The 26,707-nt window shown below is 40.0% G+C and overlaps 1 protein-coding gene across 2 annotated transcripts in view; it reads left to right on the top strand.

Moving 5' to 3' along the window:
* The window catches only part of znf516 (zinc finger protein 516), a 107,756-nt gene that overhangs the window by 62,519 nt on the left and 18,530 nt on the right, over positions 1-26,707 (top strand). For both annotated transcript variants that reach the window (XM_062063566.1, XM_062063567.1), the window contains exons 2-4: positions 6,271-8,485; positions 12,236-13,477; positions 24,781-24,885. In XM_062063566.1, the coding sequence (XP_061919550.1) occupies positions 6,742-8,485; positions 12,236-13,477; positions 24,781-24,885 (3,091 nt within the window). In that variant the 5' untranslated portion in view covers positions 6,271-6,741. The remainder of the gene's footprint in view (positions 1-6,270; positions 8,486-12,235; positions 13,478-24,780; positions 24,886-26,707) is intronic.

The following is a 26,707-nucleotide window of genomic DNA, read 5'->3' as shown; positions in this document are numbered from 1 at the left end:
CTTAGTCTAGATTGTATTTTTTTACTCATCCTTCCCCAGTGTTTACCTTTTCCCCATCTTTTACGGGGCGGGGCGCCTTGTGGCGACCCATCAGCGTTCCTGTTCTGTAACCCTGTACACTATTTGTTTGTCTAATCTTGAACGGGTTTGTGCTGAAAACAAAGTTTCGATGTACTTGTGCAATGACAATAAAGCCCTACCTACCTATCTAAGTTAAGAGCCAGCATCCACTGATTTAGTTGGTCCAGATTTTTAGCTGGTGGCGTGTTCCGAATTTTTAGCTGGTAGTGTGTGGAATTTTTAGGTTTCAAACACTATATTATTACCCCCAAAAAGTTCCTCTATGTTCGCTCCTACAATAAGGAGGTTGCTTTACCTTTGTCAATGTGCTTGTCACAGCATGTAAATGAAGCTCGTTTGTTGGCATTTTTAAAAATGTATATTTAGAATGCTTAATAAGCAGAATAGTAGAATCCCCATTGTCTACATTGTTAGCCACTTTGTGCTAGCAGTTTTGTAAACAGTTTATCTAGATTGCACAGAAATGGGAAAGACGTGTTTTTGTCTCAAAGAGGATTGTTTTGTATTGGGAAAAATTCCCAAAAATGTTTTCCTTTAAGACTTCACTGGTTTTAACAGAATACAAGGACCTTTAATAGGTACTTTGGGATATATACTGTAGGTGACTTTGGTGCAGGGTATTCATTTTCTTAATACAAGACATGTATGATTGTTCTTGTTCTAATGTTCCTACTTCACAACGTTATCCTCTTGTGATTATGATCAATTATCCTCATTTAATTGGAGCTTGGAAACAATTATGCTTTGGTCTCTCTGGCACCTTTTATAATAACCCGTAACAAGGAATCAGTATTAGTCTCATTTTAAACAGTGAACAAATTAATTTTCAGCTTTAGCCTCTTAGAATAATAAGAAGCAGTTTTCAAGTTTAAGGAGTTTCTGAATTTTTACACTGATGTTGTAATGTAGTTGGTGAAGACTTTTCTAACTTAATGTAAAGAATAGTATACTGTATATTTAGACTTTTTTTTTTTATAACATGGGCATGTATGACTATTGTCTTAAATTTGTTAACTTTAAAGTACCAGTATAACAGAAAAACAAGTTGACTTTATATGCTTACATGTGTTTCGTTGTATCCATTAAACCCTATTGAATTGAATTGAAGTATTTATTTCAAACCTGCACAATACAACAACACACATTTTTTGTACATTTATGCAAGGCTTGAAAAGGGGTTGGATGAAGCAGATTCTTATAATATCCCAACCCCTCTCACTCATTCCACATTTAACATAAACAATATAATACAAGAACAACACTATACAAACAAAAACAAGAAAAGCTCCGGTACACTAACAATACAATAGTACCACTGTTACTATGAGACAAGACAAGACGAGACAAAACACACACACACACACACACACACACACACACACACACACACACACACACACACACACACACACACACACACACACACACACACACACACACACACACACACACACACACACACACACACACACACACACACACACACACACACACACACACACACACACTTACACACAGGCCCAAACACTCTCTGACCATACACTTCTCTCCCATCTTTTTGTGCTGAGGGCATCACTCTCTTTCCTCCTCGTACTTCTTCTGTACTTCTTTTTTAAACAGTCTTTTAAATTGAATCATGTTAGAACAGGTTTTTAACTCGTCCCCTAAGTTGTTCCACAGAGTGACTCCACGCACTGAAATGCACATTGATTTTAAAGTTTTAGGCTAATATAATTTGTTGTTTCCTCTTAAAGACCTACTGAAATGAAATGTTTTTATTTAAACGGGAATAGCAGATCCATTCTATGTGTCATACTTGATCATTTCGCGATATTGCCATATTTTTGCTGAAAGGATTTAGTAGAGAAAATCGACGATAAAGTTCGCAACTTTTGTTCGCTGATAAAAAAAAGCCTTGCCTGTACCGGAAGTAGCGTGACGTCACAAGCGGTAGTGCTGCTCACAATTCCCCGTTGTTTACAATGGAGCGAGAGAGATTCGGACCGAGAAAGTGACGATTACCCCATTAATTTGAGCGAGGATGAAAGATTCGTAGATGAGGAACGTTACAGTGAAGGACATGAGAGGCAGTGATGGACGTATCTTTTTTCGCTCTGACCGTAACTTAGGTACAAGCTGGCTCATTGGATTCCACACTCTCTCCTTTTTCTATTGTGTATCACAGATTTGTATTTTAAACCATCTCAGATACTATATCCTCTTGAAAATGAGAGTCGAGAACGCGAAATGGACATTCACAGTGACTGAACATGTAAATACACGATTAATAATTCAGCTTTGCGAAGCTAAAAAAATTGAAGTTAACCTAGCTACGTAGCCATCAGTCTCAAATGCAGATAGAAACTAAATTTAAAAAAAACCTGACTGGATGGATAGACAGAAGATCAATAATACTATTAAACCATGAACATGTAAATACACGATTAATAATATTCCGCTTGGCGAAGCTAAAAAAACAGAAGCTAACCTAGCTGCGTAGCCAACGCGATAGCGTCAGTCTCAAATGCAGATAGAAACTAAATTAAAAAAAACCCTGACTGGATGGATAGACAGAAGATCAATAATACTATTAAACCATGAACATGTAAATACACGATTAATAATATTCCGCTTGGCGAAGCTAAAAAAACAGAAGCTAACCTAGCTGCGTAGCTAACGCGATAGCATAGCAGTCTCAAATGCAGATAGAAACTAAATAAAAAAAACCCTGACTGGATGGATAGACAGAACATCAATAATACTATTAAACCATGAACATGTAAATACACAATTAATAATATTCCGCTTGGCGAAGCTTAAAAAAACAGAAGCTAACCTAGCTGCGTAGCTAACTTAGATGCGGCGGCGGGCGTTGTACGCTTTTGACGACACCCCGGCTGCCATCAGAGTCGGCAAGAAACATATATTTCCCCAAAGTTACGTACGTCACATGCACATATCGACACGCACGTACGGGCAATCGATCAAATGTTTGGAAGCCAAAGCTAGACTCAACGTAGTGCGTCTGCTATCCTGCTCAAAACACAACACAACCTCCTGGTGTTGGTGTTGCTGTAGTCCGCCGCTCCACCGGCTCCAACTTTCTTATTTGCAGTCTCCATTGTCCATTAAACAAATTGCTCAATCGCTTTATTAACAAGCGGTAACTGGTTGTAGTTCAAAAAGTAACGCACACACATACACGAGCTGCTGTTAGCCAAAAGTCACGCTCACACACACTCAAGTTCTCCGCCAACTCATTTGCGCATGCGCGTTCCCCAAACCCTTAAAGACACAGTACACTAATGCAAATATCACAGATATTACAGTATTGTACTTAGCCGCTAAGACACCGATCGATCCCACCTACAACGTTCTTCTTTGCAGTCTCCATTGTTCATTAAACAAATTGCAAAAGATTCACCAACACAGATGTCCAGAATACTGTGGAATTTTGTCAAAGAAAACAAGAGGCTTTTCTATCGGGTCCGATGGGGTCCAACCACTTCCGTTGCTTTTGTGACGTCACGCGCATAAATCATATCCAAAGGAGTTTTTCAACCGAAAGTGTGGCGGGAATTTTAAAATTGCACTTTATAAGTTAACCCGGCCGTATTGGCATGTGTTTCAATGTTAAGATTTCATCATTGATATATAAACTATCAGACTGCGTGGTTGGTAGTAGTGGCTTTCAGTAGGCCTTTAAACTGTAACTATGATGAGCATCTCTATCCTGGAATAGGTTCTGTATATTGGATGGTAGAGAGTTTTGGGATGCCCTAAACATAATTTGAGCAGTTTTAAAGTTGATCACATCGTGCAGTTTAAGTTGCTTTAACTCCATGAATAGTGGATTTGAATGATGTCTGTAGTGAACATTGTATCCAATTGTATTTACAATCTGCAAAGTATGTGAAAATACCGTCTAAACATCACACATTCAGTCAGCCATTTTGAATATTCTGCTCCGAACAATTTCGGCAATTTCCGTAGATTCAGGGTCGGATGACATCACTGGAGGAACACTTCTTCACTCTTGACCATATCATCAGATCAGCCATACGGAAAAATACGCAAAAATCGGAAAGAGATGCGTATCCTTATGTAAGACAAGAACACATATGCTTCGCTTTGTTTTATGCATTTGAAATTGTAAATAGATAGCGAACAAGTGAGTTAACAGATCGAAAAACCTTTAAAAAACATTTCGAAACCGCCAACGATACTACATTTATATATCGTGACCTGAACATTTACCAAATATGAGCAATATGGTTATTATTAGCGCTAATTTTAATGGCCTATTTTAACGGCACATTGATAGCAGTGAGCTAATGCTAGTTTACGCTGCTATTGTTGACACACTGAGCCGGCGTCTGCTTCTGCTTCGTCTCAAACTTGCAAAAAGTTACTTCTAGTTTATAATCCATGCATCTCTCACCATGTGGCCATGGACTGAGAGGCTGGACACAAAAGACACAAAAAGACGCTAGTTGCGGCAACTTTTTTAAACACTTCTTGAGGATTGTGATTGATTCTTCATCCAAACGGGATTATGTGAGCGTCCTGTCGGTCAGCATCCCAGCGAGAGTGGAATTTGTTAAGTAAGGGTTTGTTTTATTATGTACTTTGTTATGGTTAATTATTAGTTTGTATGTTTAGCATCTAGCAATGCTGCTGATGCTATAGTGTTTCAATAAAGCTGCACCCATTTAGCACTCAACTTCAAAATGTATTGCTCATCCTCCTGGTGTTCAGGCCCAAACATATAAGGTCCTGGATCATAACTTTTCCCAAAGTAATCGTTTTTGGCTCTCACAAAGTCTGCTTGATTAACAATGTTGTTAATGGGGAAGGGATCTGTGGTTCGTCACAGATCACGTGACTGGCTTTCTCAGTATCTCTCAAAATAGCTCGGGAATCTCCGTGAGATTGATAGTATTTTGATCATATCTATTTACTCACAAACTTTGTAAGTCTTTTAGGGTCATAAATCAGATATATATGATAATAGCGTCAATATAGAGGCAACTTGTTTTTCCATTATACTCCTATTTTAACCTAAATTAGATAATGTTTGGATTTTATTTGTATAATTTCAAAACAAAAATAGATTAACAAAGTGGCGTACATGTAGCAAATGAACAATTCAGTAATATATATACCCGTGTCCTGTTAAAGAGTAAATATATCTGACATCAAACTATTAAACTAATATTTCCAAAGGATTTTATACTGTATCATGGTCTTTCTCTTTATGTTAACCTGCTTTGCGGCAAATTGTCTGAAGAGCCACTTTCTTTTGTGTATTTAAGAACCTTGTCATGCGATAGTGTCAGTGAAAGCCATTATGTGGAGGGAATATAGTGGCCATGCTGATCTTGCTGATGTGAACACGGAACAACCCCTGCCCCTCTCCTCCCCCACCATGATTGTGTAAAGTGTCGACTCAGCAAGTGTGGCGTCAGAGCCCCCGAACCCTGCACAAATCATTGCACAATCATGCAGATGGAAGTTGTGCATTAACGTTTAAAAGCACATATAGTCACAGATAAGTATTACAACGTACAACCACAATTATTAAGATACCATGCACGATTTGCATCAACGATTCTGAAGGAATTAGAAAAGATAGTAAAGATCAGCTGTAATTGTCTCTTACAAATATTAAATCAACATTATGTAGCGTAATTTTTCAGTCATTTAGAACATTACTATATTAAGAGTTTTTTTTATTATTTACACTAACCCTTCTCATGAAAACTAAGGTAACCATAATATTATGAATCACCATTACAAACTACAACCATGATAAGCATTGTGTAAATTATACTATCTTAGTGCCATACAAAACTGAGAATTGTTATCCTTTTGAAAGTAGCTGAGTGTTTCATGTTTTGTTAGATTTTTTTAAATGTCTAACTCACTAAAAATACTCTCTGATTTACTAAAGGTATTTTTCGACATTGTCACATGTTCTGTTCCAGTTTTGTGTTATCTGTTACATAACCATACTTTTATCTATTCTTCTCAGTACTGTTTGCACAAAATGGTTGTTAAACATGGCTGGAAAATGTGTCTATGAGACAGATTTGCTTGACTAACGTTTTCATTTTATGTTTTTCCCATCTCCTCCCCCTGCACCATTTCTTGTCTACCTCAATATCCCACTTTCTTTTTCATTCTCAGGTGGATGATCGAGATGGCCCTAAAGCTGCTGATACGTGTAGAATGTGAAGATGGTAGAGAGAGGCCAGTCATATGAATGAAAAAGAGAAAGTGTGGGTTTAACGGTCTTGATATGGAGACGTCTTGAAACGATACCTGGACAGATTATGATTTCATCAGAAACAACTTTGAATATATAATTCATTTAGTTTGTTTGTTAATGCAAACATACCTGTCGTGGTACTATGTTTTTTTATTTTTCATAGTACCACAAATATTGACAGTGATAGATGAAGATGGCTGGATGTCATTGTTTTTTGTAGCAGTGCTAAAAGGGCTGCTGTGACAACAGCCTTATCTCTTGATGACTGCAAGTAGATGACATTTTAATGAAAACAAAGGCCTTCTAGACATGCCTAGATGTGGTCGTGCAGATAGCAGTTTAAGATTTTAGTTAACAGTCGAGCTATACAGGGTAGGTTCAGTCTGACGATGAATCCTAGTGTGGAGGTGATGGACATCCAAACAAGAAGTCAAAAGGAAAAATTGACTCCAATCAGAGCCAATTCCAAAAATGACCTGGAGAGTGAGGATGACAAAATCCCAGGGTCCTATGACTGCAACATTTGTGGACGCAGTTTCCCTTTCATGAGCTCTCTGTCACAGCATATGAGACGCCATACTGGTGCACGCCCTTATAAATGCCCCTACTGTGACCACAGGGCCTCTCAGAAGGGAAACCTCAAAGTTCACATACGCAGCCACAAACTGGGCACGCTATCTAGCCACCACTCCAATGATGACCAAGAGGGAGGAGCAGAGGAAGAAGAGATGAGTGTTTCAGAGGGTTTTGATGGAGGCACAAGTCCAACCAAAAGCACCTCAGCTTGTAACCGTATGATGAGTGGAGATGGTGCTGAAGATAGTCGCAGGAAAGTGCCTGTGAGGAGCTTGAAAAGAGAGAAATCTGTAAGTGACCAGCAGCCTTACTGCTGTCGTCTTTGTGGCTATGAGGCCCAGCGGGAGGACCAGCTCCTGAGTCACATTGAAAAGGTCCACATTACTGTCGACACAGATGAGCAGACAAGTGTTAAGGAAGAAGCCGTGGTTGAACCCGAAGTTCTCCAGCCTCAGTGCGATGGGACCTTTCCTTGTGAAACATGTGGCCAGGTCTTCACTCAGGCCTGGTTCTTAAAGTCACATATGAAGAAACATGCAGGAATCTTGGACCATTGCTGTCGCATATGTGGGAGACGATTTCGTGAAGCTTGGTTTCTCAAGTCCCACATGAAAACACACAACACAAGATCACGATCACGAGCAAAATCAGATTCAACTGAGCATCCAGCCACCATCAACGATGTAGCACAAGATCCTGAAATTGTCAGCTCTGTTGCATCTGTCTATCAAATGTGCTCGAAATGTGGGAACTTGTTTGATAGCCGAGAGAGCTTGAGAGTCCATGATAAAGTCCACAGTCTCAGCTATGGAAAGAAATTGCAGAGCCGATCACGACCCATCGATGATGAGGACGCCCCAGCAGCGAAAAAATGTTTACTTGACTACTTATGCCTTCAGCCGTTTAGAGAAAATGCTGAGGATGATGTCAGTAATAGGATACTGGGTCAGAGAATCCCTGAGCTTGATCCAGTTTGCAGCTACCAAGCATGGCAATTAGCTACTAAAGGAAAGGTTGTGGAACCAGTAGAGTGCAACAAGACTTCCAGTGATGGAGGAAGTATTGGAGAAGAAGACCTTACTGCAGCTGCTGTAGTGTATGAGAAGGAAAGAAGCAGTTATGTCCTTCAAGGTCAGGAAAGACGCAGCTCAGTTCGCCGCAGCAGCTCTGTTTTGGGAAACCATGTTTCATCTGGAGATCAGACACCAGAGAGCCTCAGTGATTCTGAGTACCGACCTTCATCTCGCCAGGAACGGAGACGACCATCACAGGCTCAAGGTCCCGCCAAATCCAATGAGTGCTTCGAATGTGGTAAGAAGTTTCGCAGTCGCCACAAGATGATTGTCCACCAGCGCGTCCATAGAAAGGATGGAGTCAGGACGTCCATCGAAAACAATGTGAGAACTGAGAATAAAGACCAATGGGGCTCAACCAGTGACCAAGAGTCCGGCTCCCCAAGCCGACCTTTCACCCCGGGGTATGGAGACTCTCCACCAGCCTCCACTCTCAGAGACCATGCATCCGAAATGGGAACCGCTAACTCAGGGGAACTTGCAGGTTAGTAACTACTCACCATAACACATTTTTAAACTGTTATCAGCACTTCATTATGTCATGACTTGAATCTCCAGCTTTCAGTGTCTCTATACTGTTTGTAGGACAGCTCAGATTATTGTTGGGTTTTGTTTGTTTTTGCGAAAGCTAAACAAATATACATTTGGAAGGTACTAAAATATTCAGGGTAGAGGTAGGGTACGACCTGGACTGGTTGGAAGCCAACTGCAGGGCACACATAAACAATCAACCATTCATATTCACCTGACAATTTAGAATAGAGTGTCCAAATAATCTAACAAACATTGTTTTAGAATGTGGGAGGAAACCGGAGTACCTGGCAAAATTCGACACATGCTTGGTGAGAACATGAAAATGCCACAAAGATTCCCAAATTTTCGAGCTGACAGTGTGGCCAGTGATTAATCATGAATAATCACAGGTTATTATATGCTTCATAAATAAAATTTGCTTCAGAAAATACCCCAATACTTGGATACAAATGCAATTTGGTTGTCAGAATGTCATACAGGAACGTTTTTTTAAAATGTTTTACGGAACTTACAGTCTTTAATTTGCTCATAACTTGGTGACAGTAAGTGTAGTGATAATTAAGTGCACATTTTGGAAGTCTTTACAATAATACAGAAACCTAGGTACACATGTACAGCATATTAATAGACAATGTAATAAAGACATTCATTAACAACTTTACGTAGTGCACAATTTACATATGCATGTACTCTTACTTAGTTTAACCAGTTGTTTAAACAAACTAGCTTATTTACCTTTCCAAATGACAGCGCTGATCTTTTTTTTTTACAAACTACCTCCGACAGTAGTTGGCGACATGAAACCACATATTTCAGCACTATTGTAGGTCTTCACAAATGTTAAGTGTACGACATGCGGTGGCAGTCCATTTAAAAAAGGCATATTGTTTAACATATTTGTGCGAAACGCATGTGAACTCAGCCAGCATAGATTGTTGTCCTCTGTTTGCTGTCAATGTAGCAGTCATGCTCGCGACGCCATCCTCACGTTCATGTTTCGCTTTAAGATGCTATTTTAAACTTGATGTGCGCCGATTATAAGAAAGTTTATCGCTGCAATACTGATTACTTCAGGTTTATCTAAAGTTCCGTCAGAGTTTGTTTTGAAGGGTGCAGTTCACATGCCTTTATAATCACACTGGCATATGACATGATCACTGACTGTGTAATGCGCACCACCTTACGGTTGTCAAAACAACCACTGTAATTAATCATTCATTTATAGAAACACAATATATTTGTTATTATTCTCATGCGTTAACGCTGACATCTCTCATATGTGTATGTATATATATATATATATATATATATATATATATATATATATATATATATATATATAATATATATATATATATATATATATATATATCAATTATGAGGTCATTGATGTTGGATAAAAGGATCCCTTGGTTGAGGTCAAGGTGTTTGTTATATTGTTCTGTTGTAAACTCATTCAAGCATGCCTTTATGGACAGTACTTTGTGCGCTTGGCAAAAAGGTCATGCTGGGCATGAAAAAGGGCTTCCCCTCAAACTAAATAGTGCAGCATGTCTCATTACTTTTGTCTCCAGCATGACATCTTAAGCATGCAGTTGTGACTCCTCAGATAGTAAACTTGTTTAAAAAAGGGCCTTTTTTTAACTTGCTGAACAGCCTGTGTGGAGTGAAAACAGGGGCCACCATGTGGCTGATGTCAAAACTACAAAAGGCCTTGTTTTTGTTGTGCTGTTAACACATACTGTACTATACAGTAGAATCTGCTCAATAACTGTTCTTGTAAATAGTCTTTACAAGTGTACTTAACACCAAGCAATGAAGTAAATTGTAAGTAAAACTATCTATTGACTTGTCAGTAGGGTAGAGTGCATTTTTCAAATACCTATCATTTTTGTCACATCCATAACCAATAAACAGTGCAAAGCAAAAAAGTTAAACTTGTCTTTGCAAAGACAAACACCACTATTAAAGACGGACTGTTTCAAGGTAAACCTTTTGGTTTATGGCACACACAGTATGAACAGTTGGTCTTTCTTACTTTTGTAAAACATTATTGTTAATAGTTAGATGTCTTTGCCGTTAATGCTCAAATCTGCACAACATAGGATAGTATATTTGTTAACAGTGATCGTCCCTAAACTTCCTTGCTCATACTAATGATCAAAAAATAGCAGCAACATCTCTTCAGGCATGATTGAGCTGTGAGCTATTTCAGGTCTTCCTGTCTCAGGAAACCCCCCCCCCCCCCTTTATCCCTCTGTATGTGAACTGAATTTTTATCAAGTTTTTTTTGGCAATGGAAATCTGTCTATATGTATTGTTTTTACTATCATGCCCACTGATTTAGTGTATTTTGCAATATTCCATTAGCATCAAACACAATTAGTTTGGATTGCTTACATTTTGGTTTAGCTGTATATACTGCAGAGTGTTCCCTCTCACCTAAACAATGGGAGATGAGGATATGTGTATAGTAGCAAGAACAATATAAAGTTTCCGGAACACATAATCAGTAGCACAATGTATTATTGTTGTGTCTTGAAAGATAATATTAAAGCTAATTTGTTTGCCAGTGATGATTTAACATTGTTCATTATTGTTTTTTTTATAGTCAACAGAGGTATTGAAGTACATTGCATTATAAATATTTAGTTTTATAAGTGTAACAATTTTAAAGGGCCTCAGGCTCAGACCTATACAGTACTGTATGTGCATGGAGTACCGTGTAGGGTTAACTTTGGGTACTCCGGTTTCCTCCCACTGTTAAAAAACTTGCATTACTTTAACATAATATTCTAACCTAATTCTAAAGTGTTTGTCTCCTTGTGCTTTATGATTGACGGGGCCCAGCCCAGGGTGTTCCCCACCTTTTGCCCAGAGTCAGCTATGATAAGCTACTGCTAAGGTGAACAGGATAAATGGTAAAACATTAAATTAATACATTCTCAGACAATGCAGAACAAAAAAAATAAATCAATGACCTGATAAACAATCTTTTTAATGAATATGGCTCCTCTGCTAAACATTCAATTTAGCTGCGTTTTTTAAAAATTGTTTTTACCGTGTGTGGGTTGTGTGTGTTGCCAATAAGTAAAATAAAAAACAGATGGCATTTTATTAGTGTTGTAGAAAAGAAGGAGCAGAGGAAATTGCTTCTGGGAGTCGGAGTTGTACATTGTGACCAGCAAGCGTAAAAGACAATGTCATATTATCAGACGTTTGTTTTCATTGTTGATTTTTACATGTAACATACAATATACTAGATGCAACTTTGTGTCCATTTCTAATCATTATTGTTATTTTTTCAAGCTCAAATTACCATTAGGGTAAAAAGTACCTTTGTACTTTATGGCATTAAGAAAGTAGAGTCAGGTTGCCACCTGGTGGAGAATTTTCAAAGCTGCACATATTTTAATTCCATAATATTTGCTCAATAAAGGAAACACCCACACAGTCTCACTGTACTATAGTATAATAGGTATAATAAAACTAGGATCAATAATTATTTTGTGTCAAAATGCTTAGTAATGTGTGAGCAATTAAATATTTGACTTAATTCACATTGTTTGAAAAATGGGCAACATACTGGCACTTAGTGGTGAATTGATGAATTACAGTTCAAATCTGGAGCTGTTTTTGCTGAGGCAGCCAGACTTATTTATGTTGCTTGAACCTTTTTTTGTCTTTGCTTTTTTTGTAGATGAAAACCCTTACGTCTGTAGCCTGTGTGACTTTGTTACCACCGAGTCAGAAACGTACCTGGCTCATGTGCGTGTCCAACATCCAGCGTCCTCCGAAGAGAAAACCAGCCCCATTCCCAGAGTCGCCCCCAATGGTTATCCCAAGTTGCAGAAAGCCCTTCTGCAGGGGCTGACAATAGCAGAATCCCCTCCAGCTCACCCTTCAACTTGCTCCTCTCCACTGGATCCTGTGGATCTCTGTGTCAGAGCTGGGGGTCACAGGGGCAGAACCCCCACAAACCTCGACAGGAAAATCCTCCCAAACCACAAGTGTTCCTTCTGCTCCCATTCAACTCTCTATCCCGAGGTTCTGTGGATGCACCAGACTATTGCTCACCGCATGACCAGTAGTAGTTCCAATCTGGCACCGAAATGGGCTCTGAAAAACAGCAACAAGGCGTCCAAAAACCGCTTGTTAGCCCCTGTAAGGCGTACTGGTCCCCCACCGGTCATGGAGGGTAAGGAATGCCCACCACTGCCGGCGCTAGCACGTGTCCAACGCACACGGCCCCCAATGCAGAAAAGCGAGGTACGAAAAAAACAAAAAACAAGTTCTCATTCAGGTACAACACAACCATCATCCTCTACCCCCTCGCCTTTGCCGTCGAGAGCCTCCACATCCGCCTCAAGATCTCAAGCTGGGAAAGTCCCTCAGAATCAACCTCCTTGCATCAGACACAAAGTGACTAGCTCCTCTGGAGGAAACTCACAATCATCCTTCATCTCTGCAGAGAAGAGCCCCAGCACCATTTCACGACCACCAGCCCCATACCCCAATTCTTCCACAGCTTCCAGGAGGGCAGACCATTACGCGATGCCCCAGGAGGGACTGGGCTTCATGCTTTCTAACAAGTATAATGGTCAAGCAGAGTACAACCGAGCTGGAGGCTCCTCTCATCGGCCGCTCGCGAACTACCACAACGAGCAGCGTGCTATTGCTACAAGGCCTAGTACCATCACTCATAGCTCCACGATGGGACACAACTATGGAGCCTCACAGGCACATGGCAGCATGCTGCAGACTTATTTAGGTTCATCCTCCTTTCCCTCAAAACCTAATGAAAATGTGAAGCAGGAGCCATTGACAGAGATTCAAGAAATGCCAAACGACATCCTCAGCTTCCTCAAAAACTACAGCCCCCATGATCTCGCTGCGCTTTACCACCGCTGGGGGGCCACTAATGCACTTTTGGATCCTACTGGTAAGGAATCTTTTTTGTAATTATTATTTTGTTCCATCAACATGTGGTGAATAAAATGGCACATTTCAAGACTCGCAAAAACCCATTTTGCTGGGATCATATATTCAGTTAGAATTCACAGTGATTCTGTGGTGTGTTACTAAATAATGTGATTACTGTTTTGAACATCTGCATCAGGATTTGAGGTTTAATCTGAGTTTTGTGGGAGTCTCTACATTTAGTGGGGGTGAGTGTGCATGCACAGGTATCCAAGTGTGTGCATGCACAAAGAAGATCATCACTGCGGGTATAGATCTGCACACTTAGACAAGTGTAATTGACTGCTTAGTGATTAACCAGCTCAGTGGCCTTGTGGTTAGTGTCCGCCCTGAGACTGGGAGGTTGTGAGTTCAAACCCCGGCCGAGTCATACCAAAGACTACAAAAAATGGGACCCGTTGCCTCCCTGCTTGGCACTCAGCATCAAGGGTTGGAATTGGGGGTTAAATCACCAAATGATTCCCAAGCGCGGCACACGCTGCGGCTCACTGCTCCCCTCACCTCCCAGGGGGTGAACATGGGGATGGGTCAAATGCAGAGGACACATTTCACCACACCTAGTGTGTGTAAGACAATCATTGGAACTTTAACTTTAACTTAACATGAATCTTTCTGCATTGAAAATACAACATTGTCAATAAGAATAATTGGGGTCTCAAACCTGATTTACCTGGGGCCGGCTGGAGGGAGAGTCGTTGTGAGGCTGGGTCACACAAAGCATTCACCTCAGAATCAAGTTTTAGGCACGTGACACCATTTGTGATCGACTTCTACTTTTGTACATGCAGCTATAGTAACCCTAAGCTTTGGCAGGTTTTAAATCATTATGAATATAATATTGAATGTAAAAATAATGAGGTGGCGACTTGTCCAGGGTGTACCCTGCCTTCCGCCCGATTGTAGCTGAGATAGGCTCCAGCGCCCCCCGTGACCCCAAGGGGAATAGGCGGTAGAAAATGGATGGATGGATGGATGGATGTAAAAATAATACATTTGGACATTGTAAAGCTCCCCAGGAGATGGTCAGAGAGACTTCCGCTTGCTGAACGGTTGTTGCTCTTTGTGTTGCCCAATGTGTGTTTGTCTCGCTGTATTGTTTGTGTTTTCACCCTCATTGTAGTTAATGTCTATTGAGATTCAAGATTGGCGTAGTATAAATATTACAAGGTTCGCTGGTCGCAAATACATTAGACAATGAAGTTAAATAAAGGGGGCACAAAAAATGGGCCTGCGGAGCGCAAGTTTGATGCCCCTGATATATAGCTATAGAAAACCCATACATATGAATGCATTTATACACGCTAGAGGAGATCCGGTGCTTGAATTTCATTAGCTGAAGCAAACTGTAACTCACATGTTAGATGCACTCTTCGTAGTAGTAGTTATGACCCCAAAATGCAGGCGACAGCAGGCAGCATGCAAGTAAACAAGTATTTAATTTAGAGTGCAGCAGGGAAAATGCACAGCATAGCACAGGGGAAGCTGTGCATGAAAAGGTAAGCTTAACAGAGAGCTTACTACAAAAAGAAATACAAAACTAGAATCTCAAATTCTACTAACCGTGTACGTAACTCCAACAATGATTCAACACCATACTTCTTTTTTTTAATATTTTACAGTGGTTGACATCCAGCTTAATGGTGCATTACTGCCACCTTCTGTTTCGGAGTGTGGGTCACACACCAACACCAACTAAGCTATGAGACTGAGAAGGGTATACTGTAGCTTCCGCCACAGACACAGACTCTAAGTTGCGCCCACAGGGATGACGACAATGAAAGTGAACTGTGCCTTAAAAGCATGCCCACAGTGGTGCTGACAACACGAGAGTGGAAACTTGATTTGTAGCATGATCAAAAATGGCTAATGCAACGCACCACGGTTAAAGTTAAAGTGCCAATGATTGTCACACACACACCAGGTGTGGCGAAATTATTCTCTGCATTTGACCCATCACCCTTGATCACTCCCTGGGAGGTGAGGGGAGCAGTGAGCAGCAGTGGTGGCCGCGCCCGGGAATCATTTTGGTGATTTGTTATTTCGGTTGTTGAATGTATTGCTTTTTCGGCTGATTATATGCAACCCTATCCCTAACCCTAACCAAAACTTATTTTCATCAGTATTTGTGTTATTTATTTCTGATTTCCGTGTTACATATTGTCTCCAGCTTCACTTCCGTTTAGGACACACTTCACTTCCCTTGTCGTGGGCACGTCTTTATGTGGACGCGACTTAAAGTGGGCGCGACTTGGACTTAAAGAGTTCTAGTCGGAATTTTAACTGGAACGCCCCTTGAGGTCGGATTTCTGACTCTGAAAGTTGGCGCATTCTCACCACCCCCGAATTCGTTTCAAAGATGGCTGCTCTGGATGTAAACAATGATATCCACTTCTATAATATCCGTTATTAGCACTTCTGATTAGTTTTTCTTGCAGTAAATCACCCATATACAATGTATTGTTGTACGTACAGTATATCTGTGGTAATGCCACTGTAGTGTAAACTACATTTATTTGATGTGGTATATACGTTTTACATCGCTAGCAATAGCGTCTGTGTTTTCTCTTCATCCACTGTGTTTGAAGGTTGCAGAAAGAATGCATATTTTCCCATAAGTTGTTTATATTCAGACAAGGCAAGCTCAAAAATAGCTTTTGTGGATGTGACCATCTTGATTTCCCACATCACAAATGCTCGCAACTCGGGTGTGACGTCATTCCCAGCACCGATTTCCCACTTCCCAGGTAAATAGAACGCAGCATTAGACCTAAAGTGGGTGCGACTAGAGTATCTGCGGCCGCAGCTAGATATAGTTGATGAGACTGGTTTATATATTACTCTGGCAGTCATTAGTGGCAGGTAAAAAACATAGTCGCTAGTCACCTGCAGGTGAAAAAAAAAATAAAACAAAAAAAAACTAGCAAGCAGGGGTGATGTTACTGCGAGCAACCAAGGACAGAACAGGAAGTGGAAAGAAAATAAGAGTGTTAACCAGGAAACAAGAACTAAACATAAGAAAACTATAACAAAACAAGAAAGCGACAAAACAAGAATTGACCTGGCTTAACAGGTCATAACAACAAACCCCTGATTGGTATAAAAAATATGCTGCCGATAAGATTATTAATAAAACTGTGATCTATTTAAATGCTCCTTTCCCTTTTCTCTTTTGATTTACATGAACAATACGTCTATTATTGTGATTGTCAACTACCCTGCATCCTACTTTGTTGTCCTTATTTAGCTGTAGGGGGAATATTACAAAAAACCCTAATTTAGCGCTACACCAAAATCCCAATATCCCTCTCAATAAATACAATGGGAAATGAATATCTATCTGACAATCAAATTGAACATTAACTAATTGATTGTTTTTCCTGTCAAGGGTTTGTACAATTAGGTGTTACATGTGAATATTCACGTGTGCGTGCATGTTTATGAGGTATATGCGAAAAAGGCTGCATCTGGGCCAGCATGTGTGTCCATATGTGCTTGTTTTTTCTTCAGATGCAAAATAAGGGTACGTGTGTGTATTTATTTAATTTATTTATTTCTCCGTGAAAGATGTGCGAGAACCTTTGGTGCAGCTCAGGTCTGTGAGGCATGCCTCGTCTCCAGCTCCACTCTCCCAGAAAGCTGTCACAAACTGTTTAGGTCACGGTTCTGCCTGATGAGAGACTCACACAGATGCGAATGGGAGGGGCGGGGGGAAAAGAGAGAGAGACAGTGAGATGAGACAGAATAATTATCCCACCAGCTGCTTTGGAAATGGTCATTACCGAACATCAGCATTATTTGCCCATTTTCAGTTGTGTCTCTAAGGTCAAGTGGGGCTGCTTGGAGCTAGGGGTCAAAGACAACAGCCCCAGAGCAGATGCATGACATCACTGTCACCCGTCCAGGCACATATCGTCACCATCCGCCTTAGCCCTTTGAGTCACATGCTATAAAGTGACCTTTTTTGAGCAGCAGTCTTTCTCCTTTTTTTCCTCTGGAATATTTGTATGTTTGTGTGTGTATGTACGCTTGTGGTTTTCATCCAAATATGTCTTGTCTTTCATTAGTGCATTAGTGAGAAGGGCTGGCAGCACACGTAGAAGTGCAGTAACCAGAGGCCAGCCAGCAGTCGGGGTGCCAAAGATGCTCTCTGTCACCTCTCTCCCTCCCTTAGCTACCTTATCCCTCTTCATCTTATTTTCTACATATAAACATCCATATACTGGCATAACAAGTGGACAGAGGCCAGGGTGTAAAGTACTTCTGATGCTCGGATGGCTGTTGTTGCCCGTGCGGCTTAGAGCTACTGCAGACTCGTCACCAAGTGCCCCAGAAATGAACCCTTTAAGCCAGTTATCCATCAGAGAGAAAGGTCACTGGAGGGCATACAAAGTGTGTGTGTTGTCGAGTAAGTCTGTCATCTTTCCCTCTTTAAGGCTGTATTGTCATTGAACAGTTGCCTGTGTAAAGAAATGAGTTAGCAAGCAAAAAAGGAGCAGAGTAAGAGTAAAGTGTCAAGTAATGAAGTAACAAAACATAAACAAAAAAAAAAGCAATTGAAATCAACAGCTGTGACAGTGATAGCATTTGTAAAGCAATGTCGAGTTTTCACTGCCCGTTAGTTTGTTTTGGACCTAATTTGGACCTCGGCAGAACCTGTCGCTCCTTTTCACATCGACCATGTATTTCAGCCCACCAGGAGCTAAAGCAAAAATAATAAGTGCAGTCAAATTGATACCTTTTAAAAAAAATCAGATTAATCAAATTTTAGATTTTAGATTAACCATAATTAATCTCAGGTTATTAGCCCAATATTTGGACACAAATGCAATTTTATTGTCAGAATGTCATACAGATATTTTACTTGAATGCACTTAAGTTTTGAGCATTTATTTGCTCAAAACTTGGTAACAGTTTTATCTAAAGTCCCATCTGCGTCCCATTTGTCTTTGCTCTCATCTTTGCACTGATGTATGCATTGACCTGATCACTGACTGTATAATAAGCCTTTTATGTAAATATCCGCGAAGGTAAAAGAGCATGTACGGTCAAAATAAATTGTGTGATTCATCTGTGTTTATACATGATTATTATTTATGATTAATCCCATGAGTTAACTCATTATTTTTTGACAGCCCTAATATAATGTTATATACAGCGTTCGTACGGGTGCTTAAAAACCTTGAAAATGCTTGGATTTTAATGTTGTGTTTTAAAGGTTTGAAAAATGCTTGAAGTTTGGGTGAAGTGCTTGTAAATGCTTGGAAATGTTCAACATATTTCTCGGCAGTCTCACTAATTATAAAATGGAAAAAAATAAAACAAAAAAACAAACTTTGGATAAAACGTGGACCCAATCCACATGTAGCCTGCTGCAAAGTATGCAAAAAGGACTATCCAACATGGTTCGATGTATTTTTTGCTCCATTATTTTGGTTGTCTACTTAACTTGTCTGACCTACCTCAGTTAAAGCAAACAAGTTACATTTTGTTGTTTTGGTTAATTGCATTAAAATGGTTACATTATTGTACTTGTTTGTACTGTGAAGTTCATGGAATGTATAATTTGCAACCTTTTTCCACAACTTAGAGCTAAGTTAATAGGAATGATTTTGTAGTTTTTACACAACATGGTTGTATGCATTTCTTGCTCTGTTATTTTCGTTGTCTACTTAACTTGTCTGGCTACCTCAGTGAAAGCAAAAAAAAGTTAACTTTTGTCTTTTTGTTAATTTGTTATCATAGCCACAGTTATAAGGCTAGATATGCTTAATGGAAGGTGACTGAGGTGTTGTGAACCAAACAAAATATTTTCCTTTAATTTATTATCCTTATATTAATGTGGAACAGTTTTGTTAATAAATGAGTGAAATTGACATTTTGACACATTATGCAGTTTACAAGCACAAATACAGTGGGAACAAACCGTGCTGTTTGATGTCATTGAGTGCTGTAAGTAAGAAAAAGAACAAGAAATGAGAAAAACAACACAAATGGAGACACGTTTGCAAACACCAATGACATTGTATAGTCTACAGAAACACCGCTTCATTTTCTATGCCCCATTCAGTTAATGATAACTGCTGATTCAATGTTCGCCTTAGGTTTTAGCAGGCGTTCCATATTTTTCCGACAGACAGCGTTTGGTGACCTCAAACAACAAGGCTATGGATTGATTCACACTGGTTTTCACCTTTTGAAGGGTACTGGAAAAACTGGAAAAATTGATCTTGAAAGTCCTTAAAAAGTGCTTGAATTGGAAAAGGTGTACGAACCCTGTATATAGTAATATAATATAATATAATATAATGACATTATTATTACTAGAGGGCCGCATAGTGGCCTAGTGGTTAGCATCTAGGCCGCACAGATCAGGGTTCAAATGTCTGTTTGGGGATATCTGTGTGGAGTTTGCATGTTCTTCCCATGCGTGCATGTTTATTTTCCTGTACATGCCAAAAATATGCATGCTAGGTTAATTGGAGACTAATTGTCCGTAGGTATGAATGAGAGTGTGAATGATTGTTTGTCTTTACAGTATGTGCCCTGCGATTGGCTGGCAACCGGTCTAGGGTGTAGAGATTTGCTCCAGTTTACCTACAACCCTAATTAGGATAAGCCGTATAGAAAATGGGTGGATTATTATGAGGTAATGTGACATGCATGAATTGCTGCCCCTTTAGATAGCCAGCCAGATGTGCTGGTGGCCTTCTTGTTTTTCAGCGATTTTTAGCAGGTGTTTATGTCATAATTAGTTGGATGAAGACATTGCATAACCCTTTGTTGTTGAGAAAGATATTCAACAAGTTCTGCATTTAACTTTAGTATCAGTGTCTAAACGTGGTCAGCGAATTCTCAGCCCTAAAAAAAATGGCTTTCCTCCGTTAGAGCAGACATACAATACAACCCCTTTAAATGGGTACAACGCATGCAGGCACACACACCTGACATGTGACACACGGGCAGCGGAGCGGGCACATCACAGCCGGGGCGTTTTAATTGCCTGTAATTTATGCGGTGTGTGTGTCTGGCTGTCAGCCTGTGAGATGATGCTGTGTGACAGCTGCAGTCCAGTCCCTGGAGCTAGCAGCTCATAATGACACATTAGACATACTAATGATGCCTGCACTTGTCCACTACTCATGGTGCCTACCTCCACCGCTGCAGCCATGCTTCTGTGAGAATGTACGCTTACCTTGTGCACAGTACTGACCTTTATGACTTAATTTGGCCTCAAACACAACACACAAGCTTTTGGAATGAACTCATGATGACGATGCCCAGCTTTTTGTATTATAGTCACAGAAACAGCCGCTGCTAAAATAATACGTTAAAACAAAGTTAAAGCTGAACAGAAAAGACATAGCGGTACTTTAAACTCAGCGACAACAACATTAAGGGCCTGACCTACTAAGATCCAAATAAAATGTGCTAAATAGTGTGTGCAATCTATAAAATTGTGTATACTAAATAGAATAGAATAGAAAGTACTTTATTGATCCCTGGGGGAAATTCAGCACCACAGTTCGCCCACAATAGACAAGAACAATAATAAATAATATAATATATATAATATATTATATATAAATAATATAAATATATTCTACATATATTACATATACTCTACATTTAAGTGCAGTCAAGGAACATATGCATTATACAGTCTGATGGCTGTCGGTATGAAGGACCTCCAAGGGCATGTTGCCACTACTAAGACTGCATCTACAATTGATAACAAGTGCAAAAGTGGTGCAGAGCGGCCTATTTAAATACGTTTTTTGTGTGTATGCCGGCTGTCACCATGGAGACACTCTTTTCCCTCCACATGTCTGGCATCATATGGTCCAACCTGTAGCACACAGGTTTCCACACTACCGGATCTGGCCCGCCGAGCATGTGGGACGTCCCAAAGTTAAAAAAATCTAAAGTACTGTGCCTCACAATACGAAGCTCGGGATCTTTCTGTGTGGAGTTTGCATGTTCCCCCCCGTGACTGTGTGGGTTCCCTCTGGGTACTGCGCCTTCCTCCTACCTCCAAAGACATGCACCTGGGGATAGGTTGATTGGCAACACTAAATTGGCCCTAGTGTGTGAATGTGAGTGTGAATGTTGTCTGTCTATCTGTGTTGGCCCTGTGATGAGGTGGCGACTTGTCCAGGGTGTACCCCGCCTTTCGCCCGAATGCAGCTGAGATAGGCTCCAGCACCCTCCGCGACCCTGAAATGGACACGCGGTAGAAAATGGATGGATGGATGGATGTCCTCTTCAGCCGTTCAGCCCAAATCTGCTGTACATATTTACTTTACAAAAGAGAAGTCTGGGAATCTTCTCTTGTTGCCTTATTTGTAACGGGCTTTATTAAATGTTTGGATGAATTCAGCGTTTGGCGCAGCTGGACCGGAGCCATCGGCGAATAGAAAGAAGAAGACAAGAGACAGAGGGAAAAATTGTGGGGACAAGAGGAGGAAAAGACAACAGCAACCACTCGGGGGCTACAGTGGGTTAAAATAATTTGGCGGGTCCAAAAGTTCGGGGACCCCTGCATTTGCCATGTCGTTGACATGCAGCAGACAAATATTATTTGTACCATCTTTTCTGGGCTCAATTGAAGCACGATATGGACTCAGAAGACATTTTAATCTCGACAACAGAATTTACTTTTACTGAAGGTGCACTCTGGGAAGTGCCGCAGTGTTTTGATTGTGCGTCTGGATAATTTCAGAAAATGTATATTGCAAGAAGTTTTTTTCTATAGTAGATATAATATTACAGTACCAAACATCCCATATGAAAACACAATCACAATTAGAAAAAAAAATAATGTTTTAAACACCCCCTTAAAGGCCTACTGAAATGAATTATTTTTATTTAAACGGGGATAGCAGATCCATTCTATGTGTCATACTTGATCATTTCGCGATATTGCCATATTTTTGCTGAAAGGATTTAGTAGAGAACATCGACGATAAAGTTCGCAACTTTTGGTCGCTGATAAAAAAAGCCTTGCCTGTACCGGAAGTAGCGTGACTTCGCAGGTTGAAGGGCTCCTCACATTTCCCCATTGTTTACACCAGCAGCGAGAGCGATTCGGACCGAGAAAGCGACGATTACCCCATTAATTTGAGCGAGGATGAAATATTTGTGGATGAGGAACGTAAGAGTGAAGGACTAGAGTGCAGTGCAGGACGTATCTTTTTTCGCTCTGACCGCAACTTAGGTACAAGGGCTCATTGGATTCCATACTTTCTCCTTTTTCTATTGTGGATCACAAATTTGTATTTTAAACCACCTCGGATACTATATCCTCTTGAAAATGAGAGTCGAGAACGCGAAATGGACATTCACAGTGACTTTTATCTCCACGACAATACATCGGTGAAGCCCTTTAGCTACGGAGCTAACGTGATAGCATCGTGCTTAAATGCAGATAGAAACAAAAGAAATAAGCCCCTGACTGGAAGGATAGACAGAAGATCAACAATACTACTATCAGGAGACACCGAACCAAACACTGGACCTGTAACTACACAGTTAATGCTGTGCCGCCTGTCGAAGCCTAGCAATGTTGTTGATAACAACGCCATTGAAGCTAACTTAGCTACGGGACCTCGTCAGAGCTATGGTAAAAACATTAGCGCTCCACGTACGCCAGCCCTCATCTGCTCATCAACACCCGTGCTCACCTGCGTTCCAGCGATCGACGGCGCGACGAAGGACTTCACCCGATCATCGATGCGGTCGGCGGCTAGCGTCGGATAGCGCGTCTGCTATCCAAGTCAAAGTCCTCCTGGTTGTGTTGCTGCAGCCTGCCGCTAATACACCGATCCCACCTACAGCTTTCTTCTTTGCAGTCTTCATTGTTCATTAAACAAATTGCAAAAGATTCACCAACACAGATGTCCAGAATACTGTGGAATTTTGAGATGAAAACAGAGCTGTTTGTATTGGGATACATTGTGTCCGAATACTTCCGTTTCAACCATCGACGTCACGCGATACATAGACGTTTCGCAGGAAATTTTAAATTGCACTTTATAAGTTAACCCGGCCGTTTTGGCATGTGTTGCAATGTTAAGATTTCATCATTGACCACTAGCGTGGTCGGTAGTAGTGGGTTTCAGTAGGCCTTTAAGTCATCCGGCTGTTTTAAAATGATAAGATTTACTGTAATTGTTGAAAAGATACAGTATGTGTAATATTTTTCTTACTGACAATCCAAATATGTTGACATGCACACAGACGGAGGATTGTCTCTCCCTCGTTTGTCTTTGCAGTGTGATAGACTTCTTTCTCACAGCCATTTGTGCTTACAGTAACTGTGCCATTTTGCACAAACATTTTAAGGCGTGCTAAATATAGATGCAAAACAGCGGCCGCAAAACACTTTCAGCATTGATAAATCACAGTGTGTGTTCTAAATGATTATATTTAAATCTCCTCCTCCCAGTATTGTAGGTGTTCTAATAAACATCATCTGCATATAAATGGCTCATTTAAGAGACGCAGTCCTCTGCGGACAGGCTTTGTAGATCAACTTTGCGCGCGCTTTAAAGTTTGCACGCGTTTTATTAAGTGCAAACCTTTGGTAAATCAGGCCCTAAGTATCTGGTGAGATCAAATACTGAAGTTGCTTTAACACAAGAAAACAATGGCAGAGGGATATTAGTTTGACAAATCTCTCATGTAGATATGGTCATGCAAATATTAGAAACCCCTCTTAGAAGAAGGCAGTGGTTACCATGCTTTCACTTTATTTTGAACACCACAAATATAATTGTCGCTACCAGTTCGACCTTGCTTATTTACACATTATAACGCATCTTGTCTGCCAGAGTATAAAACAAATAAGTAGGATGGATCGGTGTTGTCAACTAAGCGATAGATCTTTTTTTTTTGTTTCAAAAACAGCAAAAAATCTAGTGAAAAAACTTCTGCCGACTGACATAATAGAACATATCGCTCTTCTTAACGAGCAGCGAGTGATGCTCTGCTCCTCTTACCCCTATTCAAAAGCAAATATGTCTAAAGTAAGACAGAAGTTAGTTCATCTGTAATGCTGAACATATTTGTTTTGCTTTTGATGGTTTTTAGTAACTTTTTGCAAATGTTTAATGGCCAATTATGCAAATGTGAGGCAAATATATTGCAGTCCTTTGTAAATCATTACTATTTTCCAACAATACAATATAAATAAACTGATGGTTATTTTCCCCACAAGGAATACTTTTAATACAACATATATGATGTGTATCATGTGTCTGTCATCAGGGATGCTGAGGTCTCTCATGCAGCAGGGACAACATTTCTGCCACGAGTGCGGGAAGAGTTTCAGTCAACCCAGCCACCTGCGCACACATATGAGGTCCCATACAGGTAAATAACCCGGTACACTACACACTCACACACAACACTGCCACCAATGTATTGTCATGGTAGGCCATTAGGCTCTAGATTAGACAGACCTGTACAAACATATGTAATCTTGTGCAAGGGTTCATCTTTTTTGAAGACATCTAAAAAAAGTTGGAGTTGGAGTTTGCAGCGTTTTATAATTGGATGACATACCGTGAATACTGAGAGGGGTTTTTAATTTCGGTCATCAGGAAATATATTACAGAGACCTCAGTATGATGCAGTGAACTGTATACCTTATGTAGTTTAGAATGTAAGTATTATAAAAATCCATCCATCCATCCATTTCCTACCGCTTATTCCCTTCGGGGTCGCGGGGGGCGCTGGAGCCTATCTCAGCTGCATCCGGGCGGAAGGCGGGGTACACCCTGGACAAGTCGCCACCTCATCGCAGGGCCAACACAGAGAGACAGACAACATTCACACTCACATTCACACACTAGGGCCAATTTAGTGTTGCCAATCAACCTATCCCCAGGTCATTTTAATCAAATGCAAAGTTGCAAATGGTGGGCAAGCCAACAAAAAGTTAATTCTATATTCACTTGTGAAAAAATTAATTAAGAAATTAAGAAAACTATGGTACATGTAAGAATCCAACAACATAATTTTTCAGTTTGTAAAATAACCCCCCAGCTCGTAATCATTCATGTATTATAACATTTTCTGTCATTCGCATGACACCTGTTCACACACATCATCGCCTTCTCAGCTATTTATCCACTCGGAGACAACTCATAAGTTATAGTGAATAAATGCATGCAAGGATTCACACTCAACAATAATTCATTGTCGGACTCTCCGCGTCATCCCTGCATGTACCCAAATAAATCAAAACTGATCTTTTTTGTTCAGTTGCGTGTGACAGCCAGTCTGTGAGTCCTTCCCCGCCCTGGGCCGGGCAGCTGTCTCTATTTTTTAAACTGAAACACTTTTTTCTCTGGATACTGACCTGTAACAAATGGCATACATTATTAATCACATGTCAATTACAGAGATGGGATTGTGCATTCTAATGAAAGAGGATAACATTTGTTCACACCTGTCTCATGAGTCCATGAGCATGCATCTCAGTGATATTTATTTGACGAATTCCACTAAAACAAAGTTCATACTTTATTTGTCCTCTTCTTTGGTCAAAGTTTGTGTGGGTCACAAAAATCTGTCCACATGAAAATACATTTGACTGACATCAAGGGCATGATAAAGCAACAGGTGGCATACTAACCCCTAAATGGAATGCCATTTTGGTCAGTCAGCAGCCTGAAGAAATGTATTTTCAGCAATGGTAAATGTCGTGAAAAAGAGTAATTATTAATGTACCAACAGAATGATAAAGCAAAAAACTACCACAAACATGACACGAACATAATAAAATACTTTTGGAAAGTCTTCACCAGTTCCAAAAAAGTCTTGCCAAGTTTATGTCTACATAAAATGCATCATTTTTTTTATTTTTATAAAAGGGTGGGGTTACACTGAAAAATAATTGTTAAGATAATAATTAGAATTGTTACAAGCACCAAGTCACATTGTTACAATACAATAATTATGTATTCAATCTAGGGATGAAACAATATGAACATTTAATGGTTATTGTGACCAAAAATACGGTTATCCATATTATCACTATATTGTTAAATATGCTCAAAAAGTACTTATACACACACTGAAATCTTTTAACCAAGGTTTACCTAAAAATTAAATCAAATACACAGACACACAATATACTCTTTTGGCAGAAGAAAAATTTAATATTGTTTGGGGTTCTTCAGAGCCAAAT

The sequence above is a fragment of the Entelurus aequoreus genome, linkage group LG11 (genome assembly GCF_033978785.1).
Source record: "Entelurus aequoreus isolate RoL-2023_Sb linkage group LG11, RoL_Eaeq_v1.1, whole genome shotgun sequence".
Lineage (NCBI taxonomy): Eukaryota > Metazoa > Chordata > Actinopteri > Syngnathiformes > Syngnathidae > Entelurus > Entelurus aequoreus.
Note: the sequence above shows the minus strand (reverse complement) of the source record. Positions and strands in the feature narration are given on the sequence as shown.